This window comes from Triturus cristatus, chromosome 10 (assembly GCF_964204655.1).
Source record: "Triturus cristatus chromosome 10, aTriCri1.1, whole genome shotgun sequence".
NCBI classification, from domain to species: Eukaryota; Metazoa; Chordata; class Amphibia; order Caudata; family Salamandridae; genus Triturus; species Triturus cristatus.
Window position 1 is genome coordinate 677,510,232 of NC_140593.1, and position 27,827 is coordinate 677,538,058.

A 27,827-nucleotide genomic window follows, 5' to 3' on the forward strand; every position below is an offset into this window, starting at 1 on the left:
GGGCGACCCCACCACAGCTCGGCAGTTGTATCCCGGAGTCGAGAGCCCTGCTGATTGAATCGCGGCTGACCCTACGGAGAAGAACTCTTGTCGGAACCATCACGAGCCCTGCTGACTGCGTCGCGGCTCCTTCCTGTGAACCCTTTCTGAACCACCTGGAACATCGGAGCCCTGCTGACGCTGTCGCGGCCCAACCTCGCTGAAGCCTCCCTCGGAGCCCTGCTGACGACGTCGCGGCTCGAGCTGAGCAGAAACCATCTTGAGAGCCCTGCTGATTGGATCGCGGCTCTCCACGAACTGTACGCCAGAGCCCTGCTGACGCCGTCGCGGCTCGACCCCTCCGAGATCCGGAGGTCCTCCAGCTTGAGGATAAGAACTGGGCCCCAGGTACCCTCGTACCGCATTCCTGCCAAAGACTGTCCCGCTACCCCGACCCTTCCAAAGAGACACTGAGACTTTTGGTGGATCCCTCGATCCCTTCGTGTAAATATTGCCCTCGTAACCCTTTTATTGCTGATAAAGAATTGCTTGTCACAAGACAACCTCCTTGAGTCCGGTGTGGCGGTGTTACTGTGCTAGTACGTGATAGGAGAAGGATCTCTCAGGAGACTTCTCGGCAGCGCTCGGCTACTTCGTGCAGTGTGAGGGCCCCCCCCTTGGTGGTCGCACCGACTCCTCGGGGTCCGCCTTCCAACACACGTCCTACCACCAATGTGTGCAACATACAAACAGCACCATCCAACTGCTCCACCAGCTAGGCTTCACGGTGAACTACCAAAAGTCCCACCTCATACCATCTCACACAAAGCAATATCTCGGGGCCACTATAGACACCTCCAAAGGTATTGCCTATCCAAACTCAGCCAGAATCACAAGCATTCAAGCCTTACGCAAAACATTCCGTCCCCAACACTCTCTTCCAGCAAGAGTGTTCATGAAGCTCATAGGAATGATGGCGTCTTGCATATTTATAGTGCCCCATGCAAGACTCCACATGCGTCCACTTCAAGAGTGCCTAGCACAACAGTGGAACCAGGCCCAGGGTCAGCTGACGGATCTGGTGTTGGCGACGGCCGCACACATCACTCTCTGCAGTGGTGGAACACCACAAACCTTTCCAAAGGGCGGCCGTTCCTGGACCCGGTTCCTCAGGTGATTCTAACAGCGGACGCATCGCTCTCCGGCTGGGGAGCGCACCTCCTACACCTCACCATGCAAGGTCTATGGACGCCACAGCAAAAATCGCTCCACATCAACCATCTGGAGCTCTTGGCGATCTTTCTAGCCCTAAAATCTTTCCAAAAACAAATTTCGGGCAAAGCAGTTCTCATTCGCACAGACAACATGACTGCGATGTATTATATACAAAAACAGGGGGGGACACACTCTCCCCAGCTCTCCCGCTTAGCCCAGAGCATATGGAGATGGGCAATTCCCCAAAACATCTTTCTCCTGGCACAGCACGTTCCAGGAGTACAAAACACCATAGCAGATCTGCTCAGCAGACAAACGCAACAACTACACGAATGGGAACTGCATCCACAAGTTCTTCACCCATTCTTCAAACAGTGGGGGCATCCTCAAATAGACCTCTTCGCCACCCACGAAAACAAAAAATGCCCAAGCTTCGCCGCCAGATACCCACACCCATTGTCCAAGGGCAATGCGATATGGATGAACTGGTCAGGCAGATTTGCATACGCCTTTCCACCTCTCCCACTAATTCCATTAGTGGTCAGGAAGCTACAACAGCACTCCCTCACACTCATTCTGGTAGCTCCAACGTGGGCCAGGCAGCCGTGGTACACCACGCTACTACAACTATCAGTGGTACCACATCAAAAACTGCACCTTTCCCCATGCCTCCTAACCCAGAACCATGGAGAAATCAGGCACCCGGACCCAGCTCAGCTCAACCTGGCGATCTGGCTCCTGAAATCTTAGAATTCGGATACCTTAACCTTCCCCCTGATTGCATGAACATCATCATGGAAGCCAGACGTCCTACCACTAGAGCATGCTATGCCGCAAAGTGGAAAAGATTTGTAATTTACTGCCGTAACAATACAATCAACCCCCTAGATACATCCATACAGCACATCATATGCTATCTGCTCCATCTTCACAGGTGTAACCTGGCATATTCATCCATACGCCTACACCTAGCAGCGATCGCTGCTTATCTACAAAACAGGCAGCATTTATCACTCTTCAGAGTGCCCGCTATTAAAGCCTTCATGGAAGGCCTTAAACGAGTAATTCCTCCCAGGGCACCACCTTCCCCTGTATGGAATCTAAAATTTAGTTCTTACACGACTAATGGGTCCGCCCTTCGAACCAATGCACAAATGTGAGCTACAGTTTCTCACCTGGAAAACAGCTTTCCTTGTAGCTATCACTTCCCTTAGAAGGGTTGGTGAAATACAAGCGTTCACCATACAGGAACCCTACATACAAATGCATCATAGCAAGGTCATACTTCGCACAAATCCGAAGTTTCTGCCCAAAGTCATTTCCCCCTTCCACCTCAATCAATCAGTGGAATTACCTGTCTTCTTTTCGCAACCCCAATCTGTTGCAGAAAGGGCCTTACACACACTTGATGTAAAAAGGGCGTTACTATACTACATACAAAGAACGCAACCCTTCAGGAAGACTAAACAATTGTTTGTTTCCTTCTCTCCACCACATAAAGGCAACCCCATTTCAAAATCAGGGATAGCTAGGTGGATTGTAAAATGCATACAAATTTGCTATCAAAAGGCAAAGAGAACATTATCTGTTCCCCCTAGAGCCCACTCTACAAGAAAGTTAGGGGCTTCTATGGCTTTTCTAGGGAATATACCCTTAGATGACATCTGCAAGGCAGCCACATGGTCTACACCGCACACCTTCACAAAACACTACTGTGTAGATGTGCATTCCAAGCAGCAAGCTAGGGTGGGCCAGGCTGTACTAAAGACACTTTTTCAAACAGCTGCAACGGATACCGGTGGTCGCCGCTAAGGTTGGGTACTGCTATATAATCTATGCTAAGTGTACAATCTGCAGCTCATATGCCTCGAACGGAATATGCTACTTACCAGTATGCATCTGTTCTTGGCATGTAGAGCTGCAGAGTTGTACACGCCCACCCGCCTCCCCGGCTACCTGTATCCGTTCCAGTACATCTTATTTAGATACAACACATGGGTTTCTCACTGTTATTACTACGCTCCATCATTTCCCTGTTGGCGAAAAACAATCTGAGGATGGAGCCGAAGCCCATGCGCAGTACGGACCGAAGGAGGAGTCACCAAACTCGTGACTTCCAAAGACTGTCCAAGAAGAAAAACAAACTGCAAACATCCGGGCCCAACACCAGATGGCGACCTATGCTAAGTGTACAACTCTGCAGCTCTACATGCCAAGAACAGATGCATACTGGTAAGTAGCATATTCCTTCTGGTGGATACAGTATCTGCCTGTGGATTCCTCACTGACCCACCCGCCTCCCCGTTGTCCACCCTTGTATACCTTCAGTATATGATGGGTTTTTCAAAATGTATTTGTTACTATCAAAGGCAGTGTGTTATTTCTTTTGCCTTTCTATTTATTCTCCACACTATGTGTGTTGCTTGTATATTATGTACTGTGTATACTGTGTATATATTGCTGTCAGTCCGTCCGTGTGCCTCGAAGGCACGGAAAAAAGGCAAAACTGACGTCATCACGCCGACGAGGTCTTCTTATGGAGCCGGTGACGTCAGCGGAGTCGCGAGCGGAGTCGTGCCTCTGTGACGTCGTCTTCGACCTCATCGGCGTGGACTGCTACAAAAGTTTCCGAATGTTGCTGGCACAGGGGATATTTACAAGGTGAGGAATCCACAGGCAGATACTGTATCCACCAGAAAAAAGCGTTACCGAAGGTAAGTAACTTGTTCGTCTGCACCCGTCCGTGCTCCGGCCGGGCGCAGGGCCCGTCCCCCTGGCTGTTTTGTCCCAAACAGATGGCACTATACAAGTAAGGAACTGCATAAATTCAACCCTGGAGAGAGGCTACCTCAATGTCCCAGGCTGTCTAAGGATAACTTTCATGACAATACAAAGGGTTCTCTGTGCATCGGTTGCCAGATACCTTATCCGGTCATATTGAATCTGCCAATCAATAGCCGGAGAACTACACGGGATAACAAGATGGCTCACAACAATGGAGTTCCCTTGAAATACATTTTATTTAATGCTAGATCGTTAGTAAAGCACAGTATGGAATGTGCCCTCTTACTGGAGGAGAACAATGTAAAACTGGCTTTTATCACTGAGACATGGACAGAAAGTGCTTCTGGTACGGACCTGGTTAAGGCAACACCGCCGGGCTTTCATTGCTATACACTCGACCGGCCACGGAAAAAAGGGGAGGGCTTGCTATTATCTATCACGAGTCACTCACCCCCAATGTTGTCCTAGTCTCTAATCACCTGTGTGAGGCCTTAGCCTTCAACATATACTCTGCAACTTATAAACCCTTCAAAGGCACATTAATTTACTGGCCACCTGGTTCTAAAGGTGGGTTCTTAGAATCCCTGGGTTCGCTGTTGGAAGAAGGGCTCTGCTTAGAGTCCTTCACGATGCTGGGAGACTTCAATTTCCACTTGGGAAATTTTAGTGATCCTGACACGTCCAGACTCGAACAAATCATGGGTATAGGAGGCCTTAAACAATTGGTGATTCCTCCCACACATGAAAAAGGTCATATCCTTGATGGTATATATTCCAACAACACTGACTTAGTCGATGTCTCAGTCCTCCCGATCTCGTGGTCTGATCACTGCGCGATTAAGTTTGAAGAAAATAGCTTTCTGGCTCGCTCTTCTGGTCTGAGACAGACCCAGGAGATTATAACTGGAGCATGGGGCAAATTGGACGTTAAATGTCTTGAATAAACTCTCGAAAACTCAATGTATCAGCTCCCGTTGGACGTGGAGGAGGCAACGACTCTTCATAATAAATGGCTTTCTAATGCATGTGATTAGTTAGTTCCTCACAAAAAATTGACACCCAAACGAGCTTCTCCCACTGCTCCCTAGTACTCTGAAAAGCTTAAGGCTAAGAAACTGATATGTAAATACGCTGAAAGGAAATGGCGCAAACATTATGCAAATTCTGATAAGGAAGAGTATAAAACTTGTATCTCCAGTTACAAGCAATCTTTTTTGGAAGCAAAGAAAGAGTACTTCTCACTACAAATAACCAAGGCTGAATCTAATTCTAAAGAACTTTTCAAAACCGTTATTAAATTGTCGGGTCCCAATACTCCCAAGAAACAGGGTGATCCAGAATTCTGCAACAAAATTGCGGAATTCTTCAAACTGAAAATTGAAACCATATTTTCATCTTTGATTGGTTTGATCAATAAAAATCAGACCGACCCCAGCATAAGAGAAGTGGAAAGTTCATGTCCCCCAGTGGTGCCACTGGACCATTTTACCCCCCTGGGGAGGTTAGATACAATTAAACTGCTGAACCGCATCAAAACTGGTGCTCCTAGTGACCCTTGTCCAGTTTGGATTATTAATCAAATTCCCGATATAATTGGAACCGCACTTACTCCCTTGCTTAATGCTGTTCTATCATCCGGAATTTTCCAAAAATATGGAAAAAAGCTTCCGTTCTTCCATTATGGAAGAAACAGTCATTGGATCCCAAGGACCCTAACAACTATCGGCCGATCTCTAGGATTCCTCTGCCAGCCAAATTACTGGAAAAAGAAATGAATAGCCAACTCAGTGATTTTTTTTCTTCCAATAACTCTTTGGATCCATCGCAATATGGGTTCAGAGCTTTTCATAGCACTGAGTTGACTACGGAGGAAATCAGAGAGGCCGTGGATAGGGGAGGTAACGCTATGTTGATCCATTTAGACCTATCCGCGGCCTTTGATACAGTTCACCACATGGTACTGCTTAACCGGCTATCTGAAATAGGTGTGACTGGCTCGGCTTGGAAACTGTTACAATCATCCCTGTCGGACAGGTCACAAACTGTAGACCTCAACGGTAACATCTCAGAACCTTTTTCACTGGCCGGTATCATTAGGTCCTTTGGTTTCCAGCTCACCTCCTACGCTGACGACACACAAATCGTGTTGTTGCTGACGGAGGGAGCGGAAAAGGAGGCGGGCGATCGCTTCCATGACTGTAAGGGGTCCATCTCAGCTGGGATGTCCGCCAATTGTCTAAAACTAAATTCGGCCAAGACCGAGGTTTTAAAATTTGGCAATAATCCACCGGTGTGGACACCAGAGTGGTGGCCGGAGGATCTGGGCTTGTGTTCAGTACCCTCAAGAAAAGCCAAGAATCTTGGTATCGTGGTGGATTATAAACTCACTATGGGGGACCAAGTGAGCATGGTGACTTCAGCATGCTTCATGGTCCTCAGAATAATCAGAAACATTAAGTTCTTCCTATCTGAGAGGAGCCTGAGGACTGTGGTTACGGCACACATGATGTAGCGTCTGGTTTACTACAAAAGTTTATATCTTATTGTTCAAAAACAACATCTGAACAGGCTGCAAATGGTCCAGAACATGGCTGCTAGGTTGCTGACCGGAACACCCAGGTTCGCCTCAGTTAAGGGAGAACTTAAGAAATTGAATTGGCTTCCAGTACCACTAAGATCATGCTTTAAAGCACTTTGTATTGTCTTTAAAGCTGTGAATTGGACAGGTCCTGAGTTCCTTAAATCTAAATTTTCATGGTATATTCCAAACAGAACATTAAGGTCAACCGGGTCCAAAAGAGTGATTACACCCCCTTTTAAGAAAACAAACTGGGGAGGCAGAAGCTTTGTTCTCTGCGCCTCTAAGGCATGGAATGAACTCCCGTTCCAACTGAGAAATGCCCCAGATCTCATTTCTTTCCGGAAGGGCATGAAGACATGGTTCTTTTCTCACCATTAGGTCATACGTTCCCCAGGTAACCAGTGCCTAGCGCCAGGACACCCTAGGGTAACTGTGCGCTCTATGAGCATAAATAACATAACATAACATGCTTCATCATCAGGCGTTGCTCCTCGTGGGGGTGGTGGGGGTGGTGCTGCTGTCCCTCACGGGACCCGCAAGAGGGCTCTTTATCGGAGATCTTTTAAGGAGGGATTACAATGTCCCTTCCCACCGGCTGTTTCATTACCGGACTATGGGGTAGGCACCACATGGCACCTGCCACATAGTGCAGGGGTATGCACTAGGTGCATATTTTGTACTGCAGCGTGTGCTGCAGTCCGCAGCACCCCCCGCAATACAAGATTTACACTTAGCAACCACCTTGAAGGCAGTCGCATTGTGATTCAGGGTGCGGTACCGCCGACTGCTGGTCGGGCCGTCCCGTTTCCCACCAGGATGGCGGTCTGAAGTAAGTCCGACCGCCATCCTTATCAGGCCCTATGTTACAATTTCTTAGGCACGTGGTGAGTGGGTAATTTGCCTAGAATCACAGAATGTTGATCTATGAAGCCCTATCACTTTCTATTTTTAAGATCTTTGCCTCGCATTTGGACATTAAAGGGTACTTTGCCTGTTTTTTCTGACATTACAGGTCCCTTTATTTCTTTTTTCTTTTAGAAACTACTTCTTTTATATTTGTTTTAAGCATTACTAGGTTGCTACTCTGATTCCTGTATGGGGCTTGGTGCTGGTGCATTCTTTCTAGGAGAAGATCAAAAGGGTCTCTTTGAGTTATTTAAGCTCATGAACCTTTTTACGCAGATGTGAAACTCTCTGACAACAAAACACTTTTCATAGTGATTCCTGGTTGTAGAATATCTTTCAGTACTGTCTTCGATGCCAATGATCCTCTGTCTCTATCGAATATTGCACACTGCGATCTAAGGCTGTACAACTATGCTTTATTTATTGGCTTGAAAGACTATTCTCCATTGTAATTGAGCACTTGTCTGCTGCTACTTAGATAAACATAATGCATTACACATGGAATGCTGCCATTTGTAAAATCTAAATATTCTTGTGTCAAAGGATTCTGATATCATTTTTCCTGTGTTTATTGATATCCTCTGCACCTTTTCTCTGCAGCTATGAGAAGTCGGACACCCATCGATTTGAGGTTCCCAGGATGCTCCTAGATGACCCACAGTCATTAGAAATCTACATCAATAAGTCTAAAGATAAGTAAGTGTTGTCAGTCCTTCGGTTGGAGGCCCATTGCTGGTTCTCGGTAGGCACCATGTTTCCTGTGTCATACACATTGCAGTTCCTTGTAAGAGTGGGTGACATTTGTGCTACGTGTTCTCTGTTGGTCATGTGTACTGAGCGATGAACATATGCGCCTTAAAGATAACATTGAAAGAACGTAATATATACCGTTTAGTTCTCTGTTACAAGTTACATAACTCACCAGTGAGAAGATTAGGATTTTATGAGCGATTGTGGAACATTTTTGCATGTGTGTGGGTAGAAAAAGAGGGTGATTTTCTAACCTTTATGAATTCATTGATTTGCACATTTTTATAATTTATTATGTATTTATCATCCTCATATATACAGTTTAGTACTCAGTGAGACCGTTACAAAAATGAAGTGTCTAACCTATCAGAACATTAGGATTTTGTGAGCAATTGTGAAACAGGTGTGCAGGTGTGTGGCTAGAAAGAGGGATTTGCTAACTGTTGTGAGTGTAGCCGGTTCATTGCTGCCCTGACTCTGTTCACCCAGCGGGTTAGTGAAAGGGTCGCACTGACACTGGGGTGTGTGGTGAGTGCCTCCATTGCTAAATACATAAATAATGAACTGGCTTGCTGAAAGATTGTTTATTTCCATCTAGGAATGAGTGAACCCTTGGTGAAGGGGGGCAATTTATTCGTACTTGGGCCAAAGTTGTGTGTTTGGTAGATGAACTGACTGGGGGGATTGTCTAACAGTGTCTAGTTTAGGTAACGAAACTCTAGGGTTTCAACAGAAGGAGTTAGATCAGACTGGTAAGCATTGGGTAATGACCTATAGCTAAGAAAGGGCAGTTATTTCATCAAAATACCGAGCGATCGCAGTGCAGCACATACGCCCAGTCGTCTCATAGAAGGATAGGTAATTCATGGAAAGCAAGTGAGTTTACCCTGCAATATGCAGTGGTCAGTTCACGTGTTCATTCTTTGTGAGCAAAGGCTCTGTGACACATGTACAGAGCACAGATCCATTCTGGTGAGAGCTTACCGTGGAATACTTCTAGCCAGCTGATGCTGCAGTGCCTGCCATTGTCACATGGATCAAGACGTGAAGCTGACCTTCTTGTTGTGCATGTCTTTAGGAGCTTGTGGAAGTGGTGGGCTCAGTATCTAGAAAGTCAAGCAGACATGGATGCAGCGTTGAAGTATTATGAACTGGCGCAAGATTACCTTTCACTTGTTCGCGTTCACTGCTTCCTGGGAAACATCCAGCGGGTAAGTTCTCTTCCAATAAGTCTCAATGTTTTTTGCAGTTAAGAAAACTGTCCTATGGCACATGGTCACTATATTATCCTCTTTTACAGGCAGCTGAAATAGCTAACGAAACTGGAAACTGGGCGGCGTCCTACCACCTAGCTCGGCAATATGAGAGTCAGGATGAGCTGAAGCAGGCGGTGCACTTCTACACCAGGGCTCAGGCGTACAATAATGCCATCCGCCTGTGTAAGGTACATAAAGGTCTTAATAAACAGCCGCTAAAGGTTCTGGATTAATGCAGCGGAGAATCAACCTCTCTAAAACGGACGATATTGGAGAGAAGAGAAAGTTAAAGAAAAAGGAGTGCTATTAGCTGTTGAAATGACCAATCTTTTGCTGTTACATATAGGGCTCAGTGAATCTCTAGAGAATGGATAACTAGTCAGGGGAAGGGCCTGAGCTTTACTTTCCTTGGTGGCACAGCAAACTACACATACAATCCAAGGTTTGTAGTGATTAAAGATGTCCAGTCCCTTGTTGAATGGAGTATTTGAAATCAGTTATGCTCCTATTACTCAGACTTCAAATCACAGCACAAACATTGTAGGTTGTCCCATGGTAGACTGTTTAATCCATGAGGCCAAGGATTACATTATTAAATGGTAAGAAGACTAAAGTCTTTCTTCCCTTCTAATGAGGATCATTTCATGGAGATCTAGGAGTCAGATGATGTAGAGAATAACAAGGAGAGAAAAATATGGCAGCTGATAAGTATTAGCCTTCAGTTGTTAAATTTGGGAAAGCGTATCAGAAGGTACATTGGAAAAATATAAAATGACTGGATGGTTCTTGGGATTTGTATTATGGACAGAGGTGAAGTTGTCGTTAGTGCAGCAGGTGAAGTGATACCAGGGCCCGGGGTAGTAAGGGGCTCACTGAACCCTTGTTACAGTTGTCTTTTACTAGCCAACTGGCAAACGAGAGAGCATTTTCCCTCCTTGCATCAAGGCCATAGAACACTTTCTGTGCCTGTGATAGAGGGCTATTTAGTTTTACAAACATGTTGGATGGAGTCTGGCAGCGCATGCCAGCGACAGGCAGCCTAGGTGTCAAGGCACCCCCCTCTCGATAATGACAAGTCATTGGGTGGGTGGGCAAGATATTTGTTAACTGATTCACAACCCTTCTGATATGGAAACTGACTTTGATCAGGAAATGTTTGGGTGTTGCAACACAAAGATATCTATGATGGATACCATGTTTGTTAAAGTGAATTCTGCATTGTACAGTTGACCACTGCAGTGCTGTTCTGATGAGAGAAACACAGTCTCTTCTGTGGATAACAAGCACAGGGTGGACACAGACACCTGTGTTTTGGTGTTTTTAAAGATAAACTATTTAGATTTTTTCTTATCTAAACATAAGGCATTGCAGTTCAGCATAGAAGATTTAATAATGGCCCCTGTGACAGCTGCACTCACCTGACTGGTCCTGTTTAATAGTGACTCTTAGCCAGGAAAACATGTTTTTCACAACAGATAATGAGTGCAAGAGTCTGTTCAGATATTTTGGGAAGATCGGAGGGTAGGATAGGGCCTAATTTGAGCAGTGTACCAAATGCAATAATGTCTGGTTTGGTTCCACTGAGTTTCAATTAACTCTTAACCACCCATGATTAACTTTCCTCAGGGCAATCGTGTTAAGTCCCAAAGTCGGCTTAAATACTCTCTAACTTAAGCAAGACCTGTGTGTGAACGCATTGAAATGATTATGGAGGTCGTAACCAGAGATTGCCTTCACCTGAGGCTGCACTTAACATAAGATATGCAGGCAAATAATGGAGCAGTCTTAACACAGCATGCCTCCCTTATCAGCGACAAAGGAGTACATTTTAAGTGTTCGCCTAGACCATATGATTTGACTAAAATTAAATGCATATAATATACGTGTAGGGGCTTTCATCCAGCCAGCTTTACATTCTGGTCCAATGTGCCATTCATGTTTTTCTTCTGCCCATTACAGCATGTGGCAGTGTGTCAGCCCACATCAACCATTAGCTAACCTCACTGCCAGTGACAACATTCTGCTCTTTCATAAGCAGTGCATTTGCACACAAATTAGTTCGCTTTTATGCTAGGTGCTCCTATGGCACTCTCTTCAGTGCAGGGGACTATTATGGCATTGTGTTCTTTTTGAGACCAAAAGATTGTTTTGCTTTTAGCCAGTTTTTTTTTTATATTTACAAGGGCCTGAGCACTCATCCAACAGTAACATTTTACAAAACCCATGACTAAACAAAGAAAGCATTCACAACGCAGAAAAGCTTTCAGCCTGCAACAGACATACTGGCCTTACAAATGCTTCTTACACCTTTAGTCCTCACACAGAAACTAAGCCAGCTGTCCAAGGGTCCAACCAGCCACCTGAGGCAATCAATTAGAAGTTTGTCATCCACTGTGAGAAACCAGTAATTTCATTATATCCTTACTCACCACCTCAAGCAAAAGCATCATTGGTGTCTACAATGCATCTTTATGGACTGACCAACTTAGGAAGGTGACTCCACTTTTGAGAGAAAAGATGCATGTGTCCTAAGCAACATTTATCAGGGAAGAAGATAGTGTACGGAGCTGGACTCAAAAGCCTGCAGTTTGCTGATGTGACACGCAGAAGAGATCACAATCACAGTCTTCAAAGTTAAGAACCTCAGAATGCAACTATGAAGAGGCTCAAAGGGAGCAAACATCAGGAATGTTAGAACCAATACTAGCTCCCACTGCGGCCATCTGAAACTAACAGACTGAAAGACATTGAAATGCCTGTGTAAGAAACACATCACAACAGGTTATTTGAATAAGGGGCTGATCAGGCACACAAAGAAAGGCTGACCAGACTGATAAGTAACCCTAAACAGTGCCCAAAACAAAGATTTGCCCTTGCTTTGGGCCCAAGATAATATAAATAGGAGAGCCTCCAATAATGTATCCTGTAGAGGATCAACCTGCTTCTGCTGGCACCAGGCCCAATTTCCCAAATCAGTAAATGCAGTAAATCACGATGTTTGGCTTGTGTCTTTCAACCCGAGTCCAGGAATATACAGTCTATTTCAACTCTGTACTGTGTTCCTCTTAACGGGTATCTCGTTGATGACTGTTTCTTTCTAGAGCCTGTCAAAGCAATAAGTGTTCTCTCCTCTGAGAAAATACCTGTCATACTCAGGCTAGGAACTCGCAACTTCCTCTAGTAGTATGCCAGTTTACTGAAATGCTTCAACCAAACCGATCAAGTTCTCCAGCATTGTTTCTTTTGTAACTGCACATGCTTAAATCATTCCCCTACACCAGGTTGGTAATCCCCTGTACTATTAAAATAGGAATAAACAGTGTTAAAAAAAAGTCATAGTCTCAACTGTAGTCTTTGGCTAAGTTGCACCTACAAAAACCTTCAAGGCTAGTGAAAGGAAACTTTTAGAGAGGAAGGATTCTTCCTCTAGAGATGTCTCCTTATCCAGAGATGATTAATTTCGCAGTACTAATCTAAGCACTTCTACCAAGGTGATGCATAAAAGGAAGCATTTAGAAATTCCCGAGTTGGAATTCAATTTTCAAAACAAATGCTTGTGTGGACCTCTCTAAAGGAAAGAATCAAATGTTTCTCTGAAAGATCATTACAAAAAACCCTGGAGCACACTGCCTCCAATATGGTGTAAAACTCCAGCTCTTAATATGCTGTCAGTGTTCGCTTCTGAAAGGTTATCAATGGAAAGTCCCTTTAAGAGGAAAAAATAAACACCTTTGACAATCACACCATGGACAGCACCAACACCCTAGTTGATGATCACCTCACTGGTAAAGATACTGGTTCCACTATTAACAGCTGTGCTGTCAACAGTGATGAAGATTCTCAACAGCAATTGTCCTATCAACAGTGACTTTTAAAAATAATTCCCTTGATGACCCTGTCTGCGTCAGTTGCTCAGGACATTATTATTACACCTTCGCTTGAGGTTACAAAACCTTTTCAGTGAATTCATGCTTCACCATTTGTGCAATTACCAGTGCATATTCTAGATTCTGAACAAGAAGCCGACATTGGTGACTAGGAGCAGTAGGCTATAGCGTACAATCTAACCTAATTGGATGTGCAACACATACTGCACTGCAAACACATTGTAAAGGAATATAGCAACCATCCTGCAATTTCAGAGAGCACTACCGAGACCCTCTTATGATAAAGGTGCCTGACACTACTTTATAATGCCGCACCATTGCAAGTGCTTCTGCCTCCTATTCCTCAGCGTTGTCATCAGCGGCCATCAACCTCCACCTCCTCCTATGCAGCACCGACCACCAAAGCTTCCAGTACTTCTAATATATGAGGATCTGGGAGGTGATGACAGCAGAACAGCAATTGGAGAATGAACAAGAATGAGGAGAAGTTCCTGTTAGTGATTTGGATTATGCTGCTTATGATAATAACCGTCAATAGACTGATTAATGAAGAGACTTCATTCTGGTAAATGAGGGAGACTTCTGCATCACCACTCTGTTCCATTCTCTGCCTGACTGTTGCCAAGAACTTGGTTTTCCATTGATGAGATCAGTAAAAGAATGCCTTCTCTTCAACTTCAAAGAACAGCATAGGAAGTCAGTGCAGTTAATCCCGCTTTGGGACTACATATGGAGAGAGAGGCTGTAAGCTGATGAAGAGGCCTGCTACTGGTCAGTTTGTCATTTTATGTCTGGAGAAAAAATGTAGAGCGCAAGAAAGTGCCATCATGACTCACTGGTCATTCCCAGAAGGATTACATCATTACAGCATGAACGCAAAGGTGATTGAGAAGCACCTGCATTTACAACCCTGTATGGAAATGAGACCATAATAAATAACCTCGGTTGCAGGGTGAGCTCCGTTGCTGCGACCACAATTAATGCAGCCATTTCCATTTTGGGACAATGTGACTACCAGATGTGCTCTGGTTATTCTCATCCCTCAGAATCCATCTACAAAAGACTAAATGGCCCTGCCTTTGCTCCAATCCTCCAGGTGGCCCAGGCAAAGGTTATCCCAACCCTAACATATGGGTGTGAGGCTCTGCTAGGGCGGGACAGCGGACAACTGGATAAAGTAGTCGCACAAATTTACAGAACGATCTTCCAGCTTCCCTCTCGCACATCACCAGCACAAATTAGACTGGAATTTGGCTTCTGGAGACAGGCACTGACCAAATGGCGACCTTTCTAATAAGCTGCCACAAGCTCAGGGCATCTAGGGAAGGCAATCTGGCCCACAACTTATGGATCCACTTGAATACAAGCAGCAGGTCGGCGAGTTACCATTACCTGTCCCGAGCTTTTAGTTCTCTTGGCTTGACTCCCCTTTGGGACCTACATGTCCGTCAACACAAATTCAAGAGGTTAGCAAAAATCAGTACGAACCGACTTTCCTCATTAGAAGATAGGGCCAGCCTCTCTATACGGAATCATGGTTGGATGACTCTACGCACGTATTTACAACTGAAACCCCAACACTACCTAACAATCACTTTTAACAAACCCATTAAGCCTCAGTTTCTAAAGCTGAGAATGGGGATGATCCCCCTATCCTGTCACTTCCCAAAATGGAAAAAGTGTGCCCAGGAAACATGTCGGCTCTGCAGGCAACACAAGGAGGACATAATACATGTCATATGCAATTGCAAAAGATATAAGATCTTGCAGAGGGGCGGTTCTGGCTTGTTTTGACCCCCTGAATGCTACCCTCAACTATGTCTTGGTCAGATTCATGGATCGCTTCACCAAGAAGCTGGAGGAGGCGAGATGTGTACACGATGGACAGACGGGTAACCTGTCTCCTCACCTTCACTGAGCCTATGGCTTCTGGTCATCGACCAACGGACATGCTTTCCACTTCCAATCAATGCACGGCACAAGAGGAGTTTATTTGCCTATACTGTTCTCTTCACATAACATCTCCCCCTTCATTAGGAAGATGCCAAACTCTCTTCTTCAAATAAACATAATCCACAGAGTATCATGTACAGTGTATCAGGCAATAGAGGCTTTTACGTCATAATGATTCTCTTTTAATTCCCAACTGTTTAAGCTAAAACTTAAATAATTTTTAGACTTTAGGTTTTAATGATGTTCTTAACTTCACTGTCAAGGTCAGTACCTAAGGACATAATGATGCTTTTAACCTTACTGTCAAAGTTAGCACCTAGCAATGAACCTCTGTTTTGTATAGTGTTGCAAAGGTTTTTAACAAATCATGTACTAAAGACATTTCACACCCTAAGAATAGAAAAAGCAAAGACACTGTTAAAGATGAACAAAGCGCCACTACAGCTGTAATAGATATAGCCACGGGTGTCACCAATGCAGACTTCTGTGAGTTAGCAGGAAGCTGCAGTTCTCAGAAGGTAGGTTAAAATACATACCTTTCTCTTTCCACACTTAGGTGCAAGGCAAGATTCTCAACAGGCCCTCTGACAGTTAAACCCTTTTGGAACTGTGTTGTCACATTCACATACTGATAAATCCCTGGCTTCCTTCAAGTAAATAAAGTCTTCCCTCCCTTCCTCGCTTTAAAAGATGGCAGGGATAGAGAGGTTACTCCGACCAGTATTGCGCTCAAGGCAAACAGTACTGTTCTTATTGGCAGTCAAGGTATGACTAAGATTACACCACAGTCAGAGCACAGTAGCTTCTAACTGACCAGTTGCCTTCTAACAAAAAGAGCGGAGCGGTCGAAATCACCCAGGACAACAATGAGAGTGCCTGACTTCCTAACACTGCCTTTGCCATGACCCTCCAGCCATTGTGGGGATGATACAATACTTTGCATCCAAATGGAGGAAAATAACAACTGATGTCTAAGGGCTACATATCGAGCAATCTGGACACATGCTAGAGTTTCTCCAAAGGTCTCATTATTACCGGTAAGCAAAGGAACATCACTTACACCTTCAAGAACTTCAAAGGGAACGCCTCATCATAAAAGGAGAAGTGGAAAAAGTTCCACAGCCCAAAGTTACCTCTGCTTGTACTCCAGCTTCTTATTGGTTAGAAAGAAGATGAGGTTGGAGACCAATCCTGGATCTCCAGCAACTCAGCAAGTTCCTCAAAAATTAGCTCTTTTGGATGATGGCCTGCTGAGACTTCCTTCTAATCCTGTTGGATTCCTCAACTTGCTGTATCTATAGGACACTTACTTTGACCCAAACACTGACAGTATTTGCAATTCCCATTGGCAGGGCAGCATTATCAGGTCAGAGCACCCATTTTGGCCTGAAATCTGCCCCGGAATGTTTACCAAGTGTCTGGCCCTGGTGGCATCCTATCTTCGGAGACAGGGCTGCCAGTTATTCCCATAGTGAAAGCACTCTCGATTGAGGATGCCTCTTCCTCCACAAAGGCATGTATCAGTCTGTTCCTACAGTTGGACTTGATGCTCAATGTGGAAAAGTCTTTTACCAGCCCCACAACATGACTCTGATTTCTGAAAGGCTTTTCCTTTAGCAGAGTGCATTGCAATACTACAGACAATAACTGCAAACCCCTGCAGACGCAATACTGTTTAATTCAGAGTATACAAGTTCATGTTATTCTACATAGGACTTATTTAATGTTGCTGTCTGTGGATGAGATTGATCCAACAGGAACTAAAAAGGCAGTGGAAGCAAGCAAAAGGGTCTATATTGTGACTTTCACTCACCCCCTCATTCAAGCTCTGCTGTGGTGAAGGATTCCAGGAAACTTCCCATTTCAAACTAGGTATGTGATCTGAGGATGGTATATCCCTCCACATTAATGTCCTAGAACTATGAGTTACCTGCCTGGGTTCACATGCGTCCCTTCCATAGTTTTGCAAACCAAAATGTTCTGATCCGAACCAACAACACAACCTCCGTATATTACATCTCCAAACAAGGATGTGCCGCAATCTGTAAGAGGGGGCACAATTGCTATGGGATTAGGGAAATTGCAAACAGAGTGAATATTGGAGTGGAACATTTACCAGAGATCAACAAGTATTCTGATGCCCTCAGTCGCTCTCCATCAGATTGCCATGAGTGATAGCTCAACGAACATCAACTTGATGATATCATGAGGAAATAGAGTGATGCCACCCTGGACCTGATTAACACCCTGCAGAGCCAGAAATACCTCTGCTTAGGAAGCAGGTATTGGCAACCAGGATCCAGCGGCAATGCCTTCTCAAATATGTGGTTGAACATCTTTTCCCATACCTTTCTGCCATTTAACCTCATTTAAAGCTTACTGCAGATGTGAAGACATACTTATGTTCGCCAATTTTAGTACATGGATTTCCCACATACTCACAGTATACTCACAGATCAGCCTGATGGTCCATTTGAAGCACCTCTCCAGACACAATGGGCAGAAAGTCACTGACCTTGGCGGCATGGTTCCTGACCAATTTGAGTTCAGAAATCTAGACATCTCTGCAGATTACTGGGACATTTTGGCTCATACACCTGACCCACCTACGACTGACAAGTACAATGCAAGTGGAAGCATTTCTGCCTATGGTGTGAGACTAAAGGTCTAAATCCCCTTTCTGTGCAACCCCACCAAATTCTGCCTTAACCTGCTCACTCTGGCCAAGGAAGGCCTACAGTAATACCTCAGACAGGATTGATCTGGTAGCTATATATCAAGGTTCAGAAGATCAGAGGTGTTTTTTTTCCATGCTTGCTTTCCCAAAGGATCATTAAGCAATTCATGAAAGGCTTATGCAGTGCTTTTCTTCTAGTCTAGCAACTTCTGGTGCCATGGGAACTGAACACTGTGATGAACCAACTGATCCTCTGCCTTATTAGCCCATTCATTGGGCAACTCTCAAATATTTTTAATTAAAGACAGCACACCTCTTAGCCTTGATATGATCAAGGAGAGTGAGGGAACTACAAGGCTTTACAATAAAAAAAACATTGTATCATCACTTTGCAAAGGACAAAGAGCCTGATTTAGATCTTGGTGGATGGGTTACTCCATCACAACGGTGACGGATTTACTTTCCACCGAAATATACATCCCACAGAATATAATGAGATTTATATTTGGGCTGATGGGATAGCCGTCACCGTTGTGATGAAGCAACCATCTGCCAAGATCTAAATCAGGCCCAAAGTCACCTTACGCACCACCACAAAGTTTAGGACCAAGGTCCTATAAGACTTCTATTTGAAAGAACCTGTTATTGTTCATTCTTTCTTCCCAAGTGCTTAAACTTTTCTTGAGATAACACTACGTCCACTAAATGTTTGCTGGTGCATCACGTTTTGCATGGAGAAAACAAAGGATATGAGAACATGGGACTAACTCCTAAACTTTTAGGTTGCTTGGGCGTTGGCAGCCAATTGTCTGAGCAATGCATTGTCTTCTGGCTCTCAGCCTGCATAACTTGCTACATCAAGAAATCGAAGTTTATGTTTGGAGATAGGAACATTGTGCTTCCTGCCGGAAGCATGTCAGCGACTGTGCTCCATTCAAAAGAGCTGTGGAGTTACATGGAAGAATAGGCACTCATTCAGCAAGCACTACTGCCTTCACCTGGAAATAGCAGTTTGACTCTTTAGTGGCCAGGCAGTTCCAGCAGCCTGTTTCTTTGAAGGTGAGCTTGGTTCCTACTTACTAGATATTTGCCACACTACTTTCTATTCCGACTCAAGCCTGTGAATCTTTGAAAGATCCAGTGATGGAGAACAAACTAGTTGCTTACCTGTAACATAATTTTGCCAATCTTTCAAACATTCCCCCTCCTTGCGTGTCAGAGGCTTATCAGCTATTCTTTGTATTTGTTGCACTTGGTAGAGAGCACAGCTCATCCACCTTGTTGTCTCAGGTGAATGTGCTACTAATCAATGACTGTTGGTGGGTCTAAAGCCAGTTTACCACCATGTAATGCTATTTTTAAAGTATCAGGGATTGCCAGCACAATGGCGGTAATAACTCAAGCATGTTAATTTATGAAACATACCAACTTTGGGGCTCTGGATTTACAGACAAGTAACCATTTTCTTTTCACTTTTTGGGGGGAAATGCAAATCAGGAAATAGGTAAGTTGGTGCCATATGCATTGGTCTTCCAGTGCTCCACTTTTGCCTCCATTTGCTCAGTGGATTGCTTAGCACTTTCTTGAACTTTTGCAACCATCTTTCCTTCCACATTTAGAACACCTACTACCACTTCACTGTCCAGTTTATCAAACACATTTTGGACATTCTTACAGGATTGATTGACTTCTGAATGAAAAGACCAATTTAACAGTTGAGTTACATAGTCATCAGAAAATTATAGCTATTCTTAACTACACAAAGAATTCCAGATAATCACCATCGTTTTACCATTAAGAATGTTCAAATAACTGCACAAGCTGTTGTTTAGGTTAACGGGGAAAGCCGTACTCCATTGGTAAAGGTCAACAGAGTATTAAAAAAAGGGTAGGAGGGCAGGGCCTACACGTCTCTGATTTAGAGGATTATGTTTATGCATCCCAGCTCCAGTGCTCAATGGACCTATGAGACGATGCATGAAATAATCTCAAGGCCAGTCTGATATTAGTGTTTTCACATGGTCTTACTTTAGAATGTTTAATTGGGAAGGTGTTAAAGGAGCTGCAAGTGCTGCACCTAGTCAAACGTAGCCTTTTCCACTGTTGACAAAGATTGTACCATAATTAACATTTGGGATTCTCACATGCACCGGAGATTAGACTTAATGTGATATCTGCTTTGATATGCAACATCTCTATTATGAACATAATGTTGTCACATAAGGGATATGAAAGTGTCAGAGATCTGTTTATATACGTATGCTGGTTTTTGGCCAGCTTAGGAATTCCTCATGGGCAAGGTATGGCTTTGAGGAGCAGTGATAAAAGAAGAACTGGTCAAGCATAACATTGGCCTGGGTGATCTCATGCATACTTGCTTTAGTTGGGTACATGAGGATGAGCAACAAAAGGACAATATACTCTTATTGTGCACTTAACTAGTTAAGATATGGAGAGATCTTAAAGCCGAACCAATGTGAGAGGGAGTTCTGGAACTAAAACTGTCACAAGGGGACTGTATAACTACTAGCCTACAAATATAAAAGGTCTCCACCAACGCAAAGTGGAGGTTTATACATTTTAAGACACTGCACAGAACACTAAAAGCTCCTAGAGTAATGAACATAATTGTCACTACTAGAACGCCAAGTAGGCTGAAATGTAATTTTGAAAAATACATGATTCTTCCATATGAAGTCACTGCCCAGAAATACCAGATGTATGAGATAACATCTTGGCATATGTTGTGAACTTCCCTTAATGGGCCACTTCAAGTATTTTCTGCCACAGACTCTGCCTATTCAGGTTTCTCGACTCTCGTAGTGTAACTCCTTCCTGAGTTATGGACAGTCCATCCATGACAATTTTGTATTTTTGATATTCACCATCACTGGTCAAGGGTGTTGGTTCCATGACTGATGTGTAATTAGAACCTTCAGCTTTAACATGCCATTATCATGGCTCACGGCAGTGATAATCTGGGCTAATGAAATAGCAGCTGGTATATTTGATTTTACAAGGAAATAAATATAGAGCTCTGTTATCTTGAATAAAGTACCTTGTATAGGCACTCTGGAAAAGTAATGAGCAGGGTTCTGATACTTCCCTAAATGATGTACAATGGCATAATTTTACTCTTGTAACCGTAGTCCCCATCGTTCAGCACGAGGAGGCATTTTCGCATTTGAATTGCCAAATATAGTCAGTAACGCTTGGTGATCAGTTACCATCGTAAAATGTTTTCAATACAGGAATACATGGAAATGTTCACAAGCCCATACCATGGTAAACGTTTATTTGCCTTCTAGGATCTGGGTGTCCGCTGTGCTGTGCAAGGATAGCACCTAACCCAACTGGGCTAGCGTCAACAACAACCTCTGTATGAAGATTTATATTGAAGCATGCCATTTCAGCAGCATTCTCAATGGCTTAATTCATTTTCTTAAAATATTTCTCACATTTATGTAACCAATGAAATGAAACATTCTTGTATGTAAAGTCTCTCAATTGAGCACTTACAGTGGTAACGTCTTGTAATTATCTGGTACAGTAACTAGCCATGTCAAGAAATAAACGCACCATAGAAACATATTGTGGGGAATCACCATTTGACATCTCTTGAACTTTAGTAGGATCTGGTGTCATACCCCCATCAGAAAAAGTATGGCCAAAGAATTTTAGCTTTGTCTTCTAGAACTCACGTTTGTCTGCATTCAAGTCAAACCTGCTTGAGCAAGTAAATGGCATACTTGCATAAGAGCTTTATCATGCTTCTTTTGTGAAGCTCCGAAAACAAATATGTCATCGCTTTAATTAAACCCATTCATGACAGGCTATATGATGCGTCACATGACATCTGGAAACAGTTCTGCAACGTATGACACATCAAACCTTAGTCTTTTGTATCGATACAGACCAACATGTTTAGAAAAGCTTTTAACATATCTGCAGTCTTCTTTGCCATCCACACTATGATCTTTCGCTTTGTATAGTTTTACAGCTTGCCCAGCGTAATACAGCGTAATACAGAGTCTAAGATTTTTGTGCCCTCTTTGAGTCTTTAGGCCACATGTTGTAAATGCATAAAGATTATTGCGTTATCAGAGATTAATGTGGGTAAACTATCAGAACAGATGGCCATTTAAAGGGATATTTGGACAGGAGTAAATAGGCAATGTAGCAGTGAAAAGAATGTGAAATAAAAAAAGTATAATCCTTATCAGTTAGGTGTAGAACCTGTCATGATCTAAGACATTATTACACTTGATGAGGGCACTACCCTATAATTGGAGGGCTTAAGGGTTCTATCACTCTCCTTGATGGTAAGGGAACCTTTAAACTGGGTGAATCATAAACATATTTTATTTCCTTAGGAAAATAACCTGGACGACCAGCTGATGAATCTGGCACTTCTGAGCACCCCTGAGGATATGATGGAAGCTGCCCACTACTATGAGGAGAAAGGCGAGCAGATGGACAGAGCAGTCATGCTGTACCATAAGGTAAGGGAAGTTTGTCTTCCCAAATAGCTATATTTTTCTGACTCCTTTCATGTTTCAAGATGCGAAGCTCAACTAGAAGGTGTTTAGAAATACCAGACTTTTTAATGAGATCTTTGCGCCTAATGGGGCCTCAATGAACTATGTAATGTGCCATGCCCCTGGTGAACAAAAATAGAGTTTTCTTTACCCAGTTCTGCATCACTAACATTTACCGTCAAGAAGCATTCTGGAATGTTCCATCCATTGTTTGATGAGTTCTTGGTTCTTTGACATATTGTGACATCCTTCACCCCATGACCCCCTTTAAGATAAGACCTTGTGCGAACATCCCTGTCTTGCTTTGAATTACCCAGATTATCACTGATATGGATTTAGCAAAAGGGCTTTCATACATGCATTTAACTATTATTGGTCTCTTTTTATAGGAATTCCTTACTGAAACATAACCTAAGCCCTCAGGGTTTAGCAAGTGCCACTCATTCTGTAGATTAGGCCTATGTGACCATAGTATGCTGTATTCATATTGAAAACCCATCAATTCGTGCACACTAAGGTCTTGGACTGGTTTTCTCAAACTCATGAATAGCAACCCCTCTTAAGATATCAGAAGCCTCTTACGCGGTCTTTTACGAAATTTGCCTCACAAGAACTTATATAGACGGAGGGCGTGGCCTGGCGCCGATGGAGTGAGCAGCACTGCTTGTGAGCTTCCGTTGGCCGGCCGCCATCTGCAGACATCCTGACGCCCTACATGGGGCCCAAAACCCCACAGCGCATCCCCACAATTGAGAGAGGAACAGGGATGCGCCAGAGGCGAAACAAACTTCTCCTGTGGCCCTGGACCGCTGAAAATTAGATGCTGTGAGTGCCGCCGAGCAATCGGTCAAGATGGCTGCGTCCAGCAGGCACTGACGGGCCCGGACCGAGCGCCGAGTGCCTGCACGAAGCCACAGGAGCTGACGTGTCCCGCCTTCAACCTCTCACGCGACACGAAGCATCGCATAGAGGGACCCTCTGGAATCCCGAATGACGAGGACGGACGTGCCACTCACAGCGGAATGAGAGGACAAAATGGCAGTGCGCCTAGATGGCGGCGGCCGCTGTGCCTGAGACAGGGAGGTTGGTGCGGCGCCGCTTGGGGCCTGGAGTGCTTCCCTCCCGTCCCCCGTGCAGGATCCTGTGCGGGGCTTGGAGGCCCGTGAAGTAAGTCTGGCGGCGGCTGAGAGACGGCGATGGTGCCTGGGCCACCCCCCCCCCATATAGGGCCTGACTTGTTGCCACCTGGGTAAATCCTGGGCGCAGGCTCCTTGTGGCACTCCTGGAAGACGAGGCGGAGAGAGGGCTGAATCACTAGAGGAGCAAACACTTTGAGCGGGGGCGCCTGGGGACCTCCGGGGGCTCCTATCTGGGCTCTGCTGAACGCGGGGACTGCTGTGCGAGCTGGAGCGAAGGGGCCTGGATTGCCCCCCCCCCTGCAAGGATCTTGGAGTGAGCTCAGGGAGCTCTCTGTAGCGCCTTGGACAGAGAAAAGGGAGGAAGACCAGGGTCACTGATGGGCCGCAAGTGCTGAAGCGACTCAAGGGGGCACGCCCTCTAAGACAGAGATGCTTTAGGGCTCCTGGGGGCCCCTGCCCTGCCAGATGTGGAGACTGTTGCGCGGGCTGGAGCTCGTTGGGGGCAGCGGCCAATGGAGGTGACGACCGGTGGGGACAGGGACTGAAGCCTTGAGCCTGGGCTTGAGGATCTGGACGCGTGCCCATGGCGAATCCCACCAGTGCAGGGCTGCAGTATGAGGGACTGCGGCAGCTGACCGGGAGCCGGCGACAAAACGGACTCCGCACCTACCACACGCTGGGGAGGCCTGGAACCTCCCTGGGGAACGCAGCGACCAGAGGGAGCAGTCCTGTGGCGGCTCAGGCGGCTGACGAATCATTGGAGCCTCCCGAGGGGCGCCCACCGGAACGGTCAAGCACACGACCAGCAGAGGTGGCTGGCAGCGCCACATGAGCACATGCAGCACCAGGAGCATCGCAGGACGGGAAGACACCATGGGGAAGCCCCTTAAAAGGAAGGACAAGGATGAACTTGCAACGGGCAAGCCTTCAGATAAGACCGAGAGGGCCGCAACGAGATCGTAACACCCTGTAGACCCCACATTACAGGACATTTTGCAGGCTATCACCACATCCAGCGAACGCCTGGAAGGGAAAATTTACTCTCTAAGTCCAGACATGGGGTTGCTCCGAGAAGACCACGAAAAACTGGTGGACCGGGTCAAGGCAAATGAAGGGGACCTGGCTGAAGCAATCCCGGCAGGCAAAGATATGCAACAACGAAGGACGATGCTCGAAACTAAAGTGCGGACAATGGAGGGCAGGGCTGAAAACGCTGAAAACTGGTCACGCAGAAGCAACCTGAGAATTGTGGGGCTGCCAGAGAAAATTGAAGGTGGCAACATGGCGGACCACCTAGAAAAGTGGCTCAGAGAAGAAGTGGCGCCGACTGGCTTATCGAATTTCTTCGCCCTGTAACGGGCGCACCGCATCCCCGCCAAGCCACCCCTACCGGGCACACCACCACGGGTGGTGATAGCAAAACGCCTTCACTACAAGGACAGGGATCACATCCTAGCCCAGGCGCGATTCAAACGCGACATCCAAGTGCACAATTCCCTAGTGCGCATTTTCCCGGACTTTTCACGAGAAGTGCAGCACCGGAGGGGATCATACCGGGATGTAAAACAGAGACTGCGTCAACTGAACTACAAATACGTGACGCAGTACCCGGCCACACTGCGGGTTACCACGACCGGAGGCACGGAGTTCTTCAGGACCCTGCAGGAAGTGTTTGATTGGATAGACCGACACGGAGGAGCAGAAAAAGCGCGGAACCCGGCGGGGGGACGGAAGCGGTGAACCCGCTCCGGGAACCGGAGGACCGGGACAGGGACTTTGGCACCTTCGCAGGAGGAGGCGCAACTAGAACAGCGGAGCGCGATGCAAGTGGTGGCTCTGATCAGCGGCGGAGCAAGGAGTCTGGGCCCTCCGGAGGCCGGTAAGGAGGTGGCGGACACCGGCTCCGAGGCTGGGTCCAGAGACTCTGAGACGCAGAGTGTGACACTTCCATCTGTCACCCCACAGACGGCAGACGACATCACCTAAGAGTGAGGAACGGGAGACAGCGACGAACATAACTGAACTGCAGGGAGACGCTCCTGCTTCTGCATTAAGGTACAAGGGTAAAAAAAGGGGAGACTGCTGTGGGGCAGTTCTCTGAGGTTCCAGTGGGAGATGGCGGCCGCAGAGACTGGGAGAGCATCGATGAAAGGCCATCCCCTGAGATTGACTGATTGAACTGCAAGTAGACACTTTAAACTAGTTTGGATGAGGGGATTTCCTGCTTATCCTGGGGAGTAGGAGTTGGGTAACATGTTTATTGTTGACACGGGGGGGGAAACCTTGAGTTGCACTTTGCAAGGCATTATACGGAACTGAGTGAGGGGGTGGGAAGAGGGCACCACCCAGCCCAGAAGACGGCCGGATCACTGTATCGCATGACAATGGCTGAGAAACAACACTATAAATGTTTGACTTGGAACATTAGGGGAATGCATACCATGTCAAAACGCCACAAGGTCCTCTCATATATCAGGAGACGGGAAGCCCAGATAGCCTTCCTACAGGAAATGCACCTAACAAAGAAGGATGGGCAGGCATTACACAGACGATGGAGAGGGCAGCTCTTTTACACCACTGAGGGGCGTTAATATGGGTCCAAGCAGGGGTCCCATTCCAATTACTAAGGTCAATGGTAGACCCGTAGGGTCGATATGTGGCTGTAGGGGGGAGACTAGAGGGCCGAGAGATTAACCTGATTAGTGTCTATGCCCCCAACGTAGAGCAACCTGCCTTCTTTGCAACACTGAACCACAGACTAGCACAGTATTTTGCGGGCACGTTTATAGTAGGGGGCGACTTTAATAGCGTAGATGACATATTACTGGACAGGTCCCACCCCCCATTGCAAAACTCCCAAGCGGCGCTCGCCTCCCAGGCATTCACTACGTGGCGACAGAGCTGGGGACTGATAGACTCATGGCGAACCCTAAACCCACAGGGAAGTGATTACTCCTACTTCTCAGCGGTCCATGAGGTGCACGCACGCCTGGACGCCTTTCTCTGCTCAGTAGACACTCAGCGCCTTGTCACAGGCGCAGAATACCACGTGCGCACCATCTCGGACCATAACCCGCTGATGATGTCCCTGAAATGGGTGCACCCGCCAACGGTGATCCCTACGTGGCGGCTTCGCCCGGACACTCTGGAAGACCAGGTCTTCAGGGAAGAGATTAGAGGAGAAATAGCGCACTGTTTTCAAACTAACACGGGCACGGCTGCATCGCAGAACACAGAATCTGATGCTTTCAAGGTGGTTTTGAGGGGCCAGTGTATTACACGGATCACAGGTGTTAGGCGCGTCATCATGCGAGAAGTAGAGGAGTCAGAGTCAGCTCTCTGAGAGGTAGAATGCAGGAGGCCAGAACATCCAGAGCTGCAAGCGGCACTCTTGGATGCTAGGGAGGAAGTGGCGAAGCAAACAGAGAGGCTCAGACGCTTCAACTATAAGAAGTACCTAGAACGCACTGACGCAGAGAGGGACAAGTCAGGTTCACTCTTGGCGTGGCTGATGAACCTGAACAGTAGGGGTTCTCCCCTGGTGGAGATAGAAGACGAATGGGGGGCCAGACACTTCACACCAGACAAGATCAACGAGGTCTTTGCACGCTCCTATGCCAAACTCTACACGAAGACGTGCACGAGCGAACCGGCAGAAATCAGGGAGTACCTGGCTGATTTGCTGCTGACAGTCATGAACCCTGAAATGACGGAATTACTAGGGGCTGATATCACACAGCGGGAGATACGGGTTGCTATTAAGGGAATGGCACGGAACAAGACCCCGGGAACCGATGGCTTACCGGCCGAATTTTATGCAACATACGTTGGTGAGCTGACCCCCCATCTGGTCACACTGTACTAGGGGGCCCGAGAGCTGGGAGAGCTGCCCGAAAGTGCCAAAGAGACCCTTATCCCCATACCCAAGCCAGGGAAGGAACCTCATGACTTTACGGCCTACAGGCCACTGTCCAAGCTGAACATAGACTATAAAATCCTAAGTAAAATCCTCGCGACACGCCTCCTACCGCACATGCCCCTTCTGGTGCACGCGGACCAGGCGGGGTTCATCCCGGGGCGGAATACGGCCGTAAACATCAGGCTGCTCCTGGCAGTAATGGATTCTGAAGGGTACGATAAACAAGAAGTGGCGGTGTTTGCA

At 46.0% G+C, this 27,827-nt stretch overlaps 1 protein-coding gene across 2 annotated transcripts in view; it reads left to right on the top strand.

Annotated features, from left to right (window-relative positions):
* Positions 1-27,827, top strand: part of IFT140 (intraflagellar transport 140) — a 1,808,590-nt gene that overhangs the window by 1,438,394 nt on the left and 342,369 nt on the right. For both annotated transcript variants that reach the window (XM_085628169.1, XM_085628168.1), the window contains exons 21-24: positions 8,066-8,161; positions 9,294-9,426; positions 9,516-9,659; positions 22,362-22,490. In XM_085628169.1, the coding sequence (XP_085484295.1) occupies positions 8,066-8,161; positions 9,294-9,426; positions 9,516-9,659; positions 22,362-22,490 (502 nt within the window). The remainder of the gene's footprint in view (positions 1-8,065; positions 8,162-9,293; positions 9,427-9,515; positions 9,660-22,361; positions 22,491-27,827) is intronic.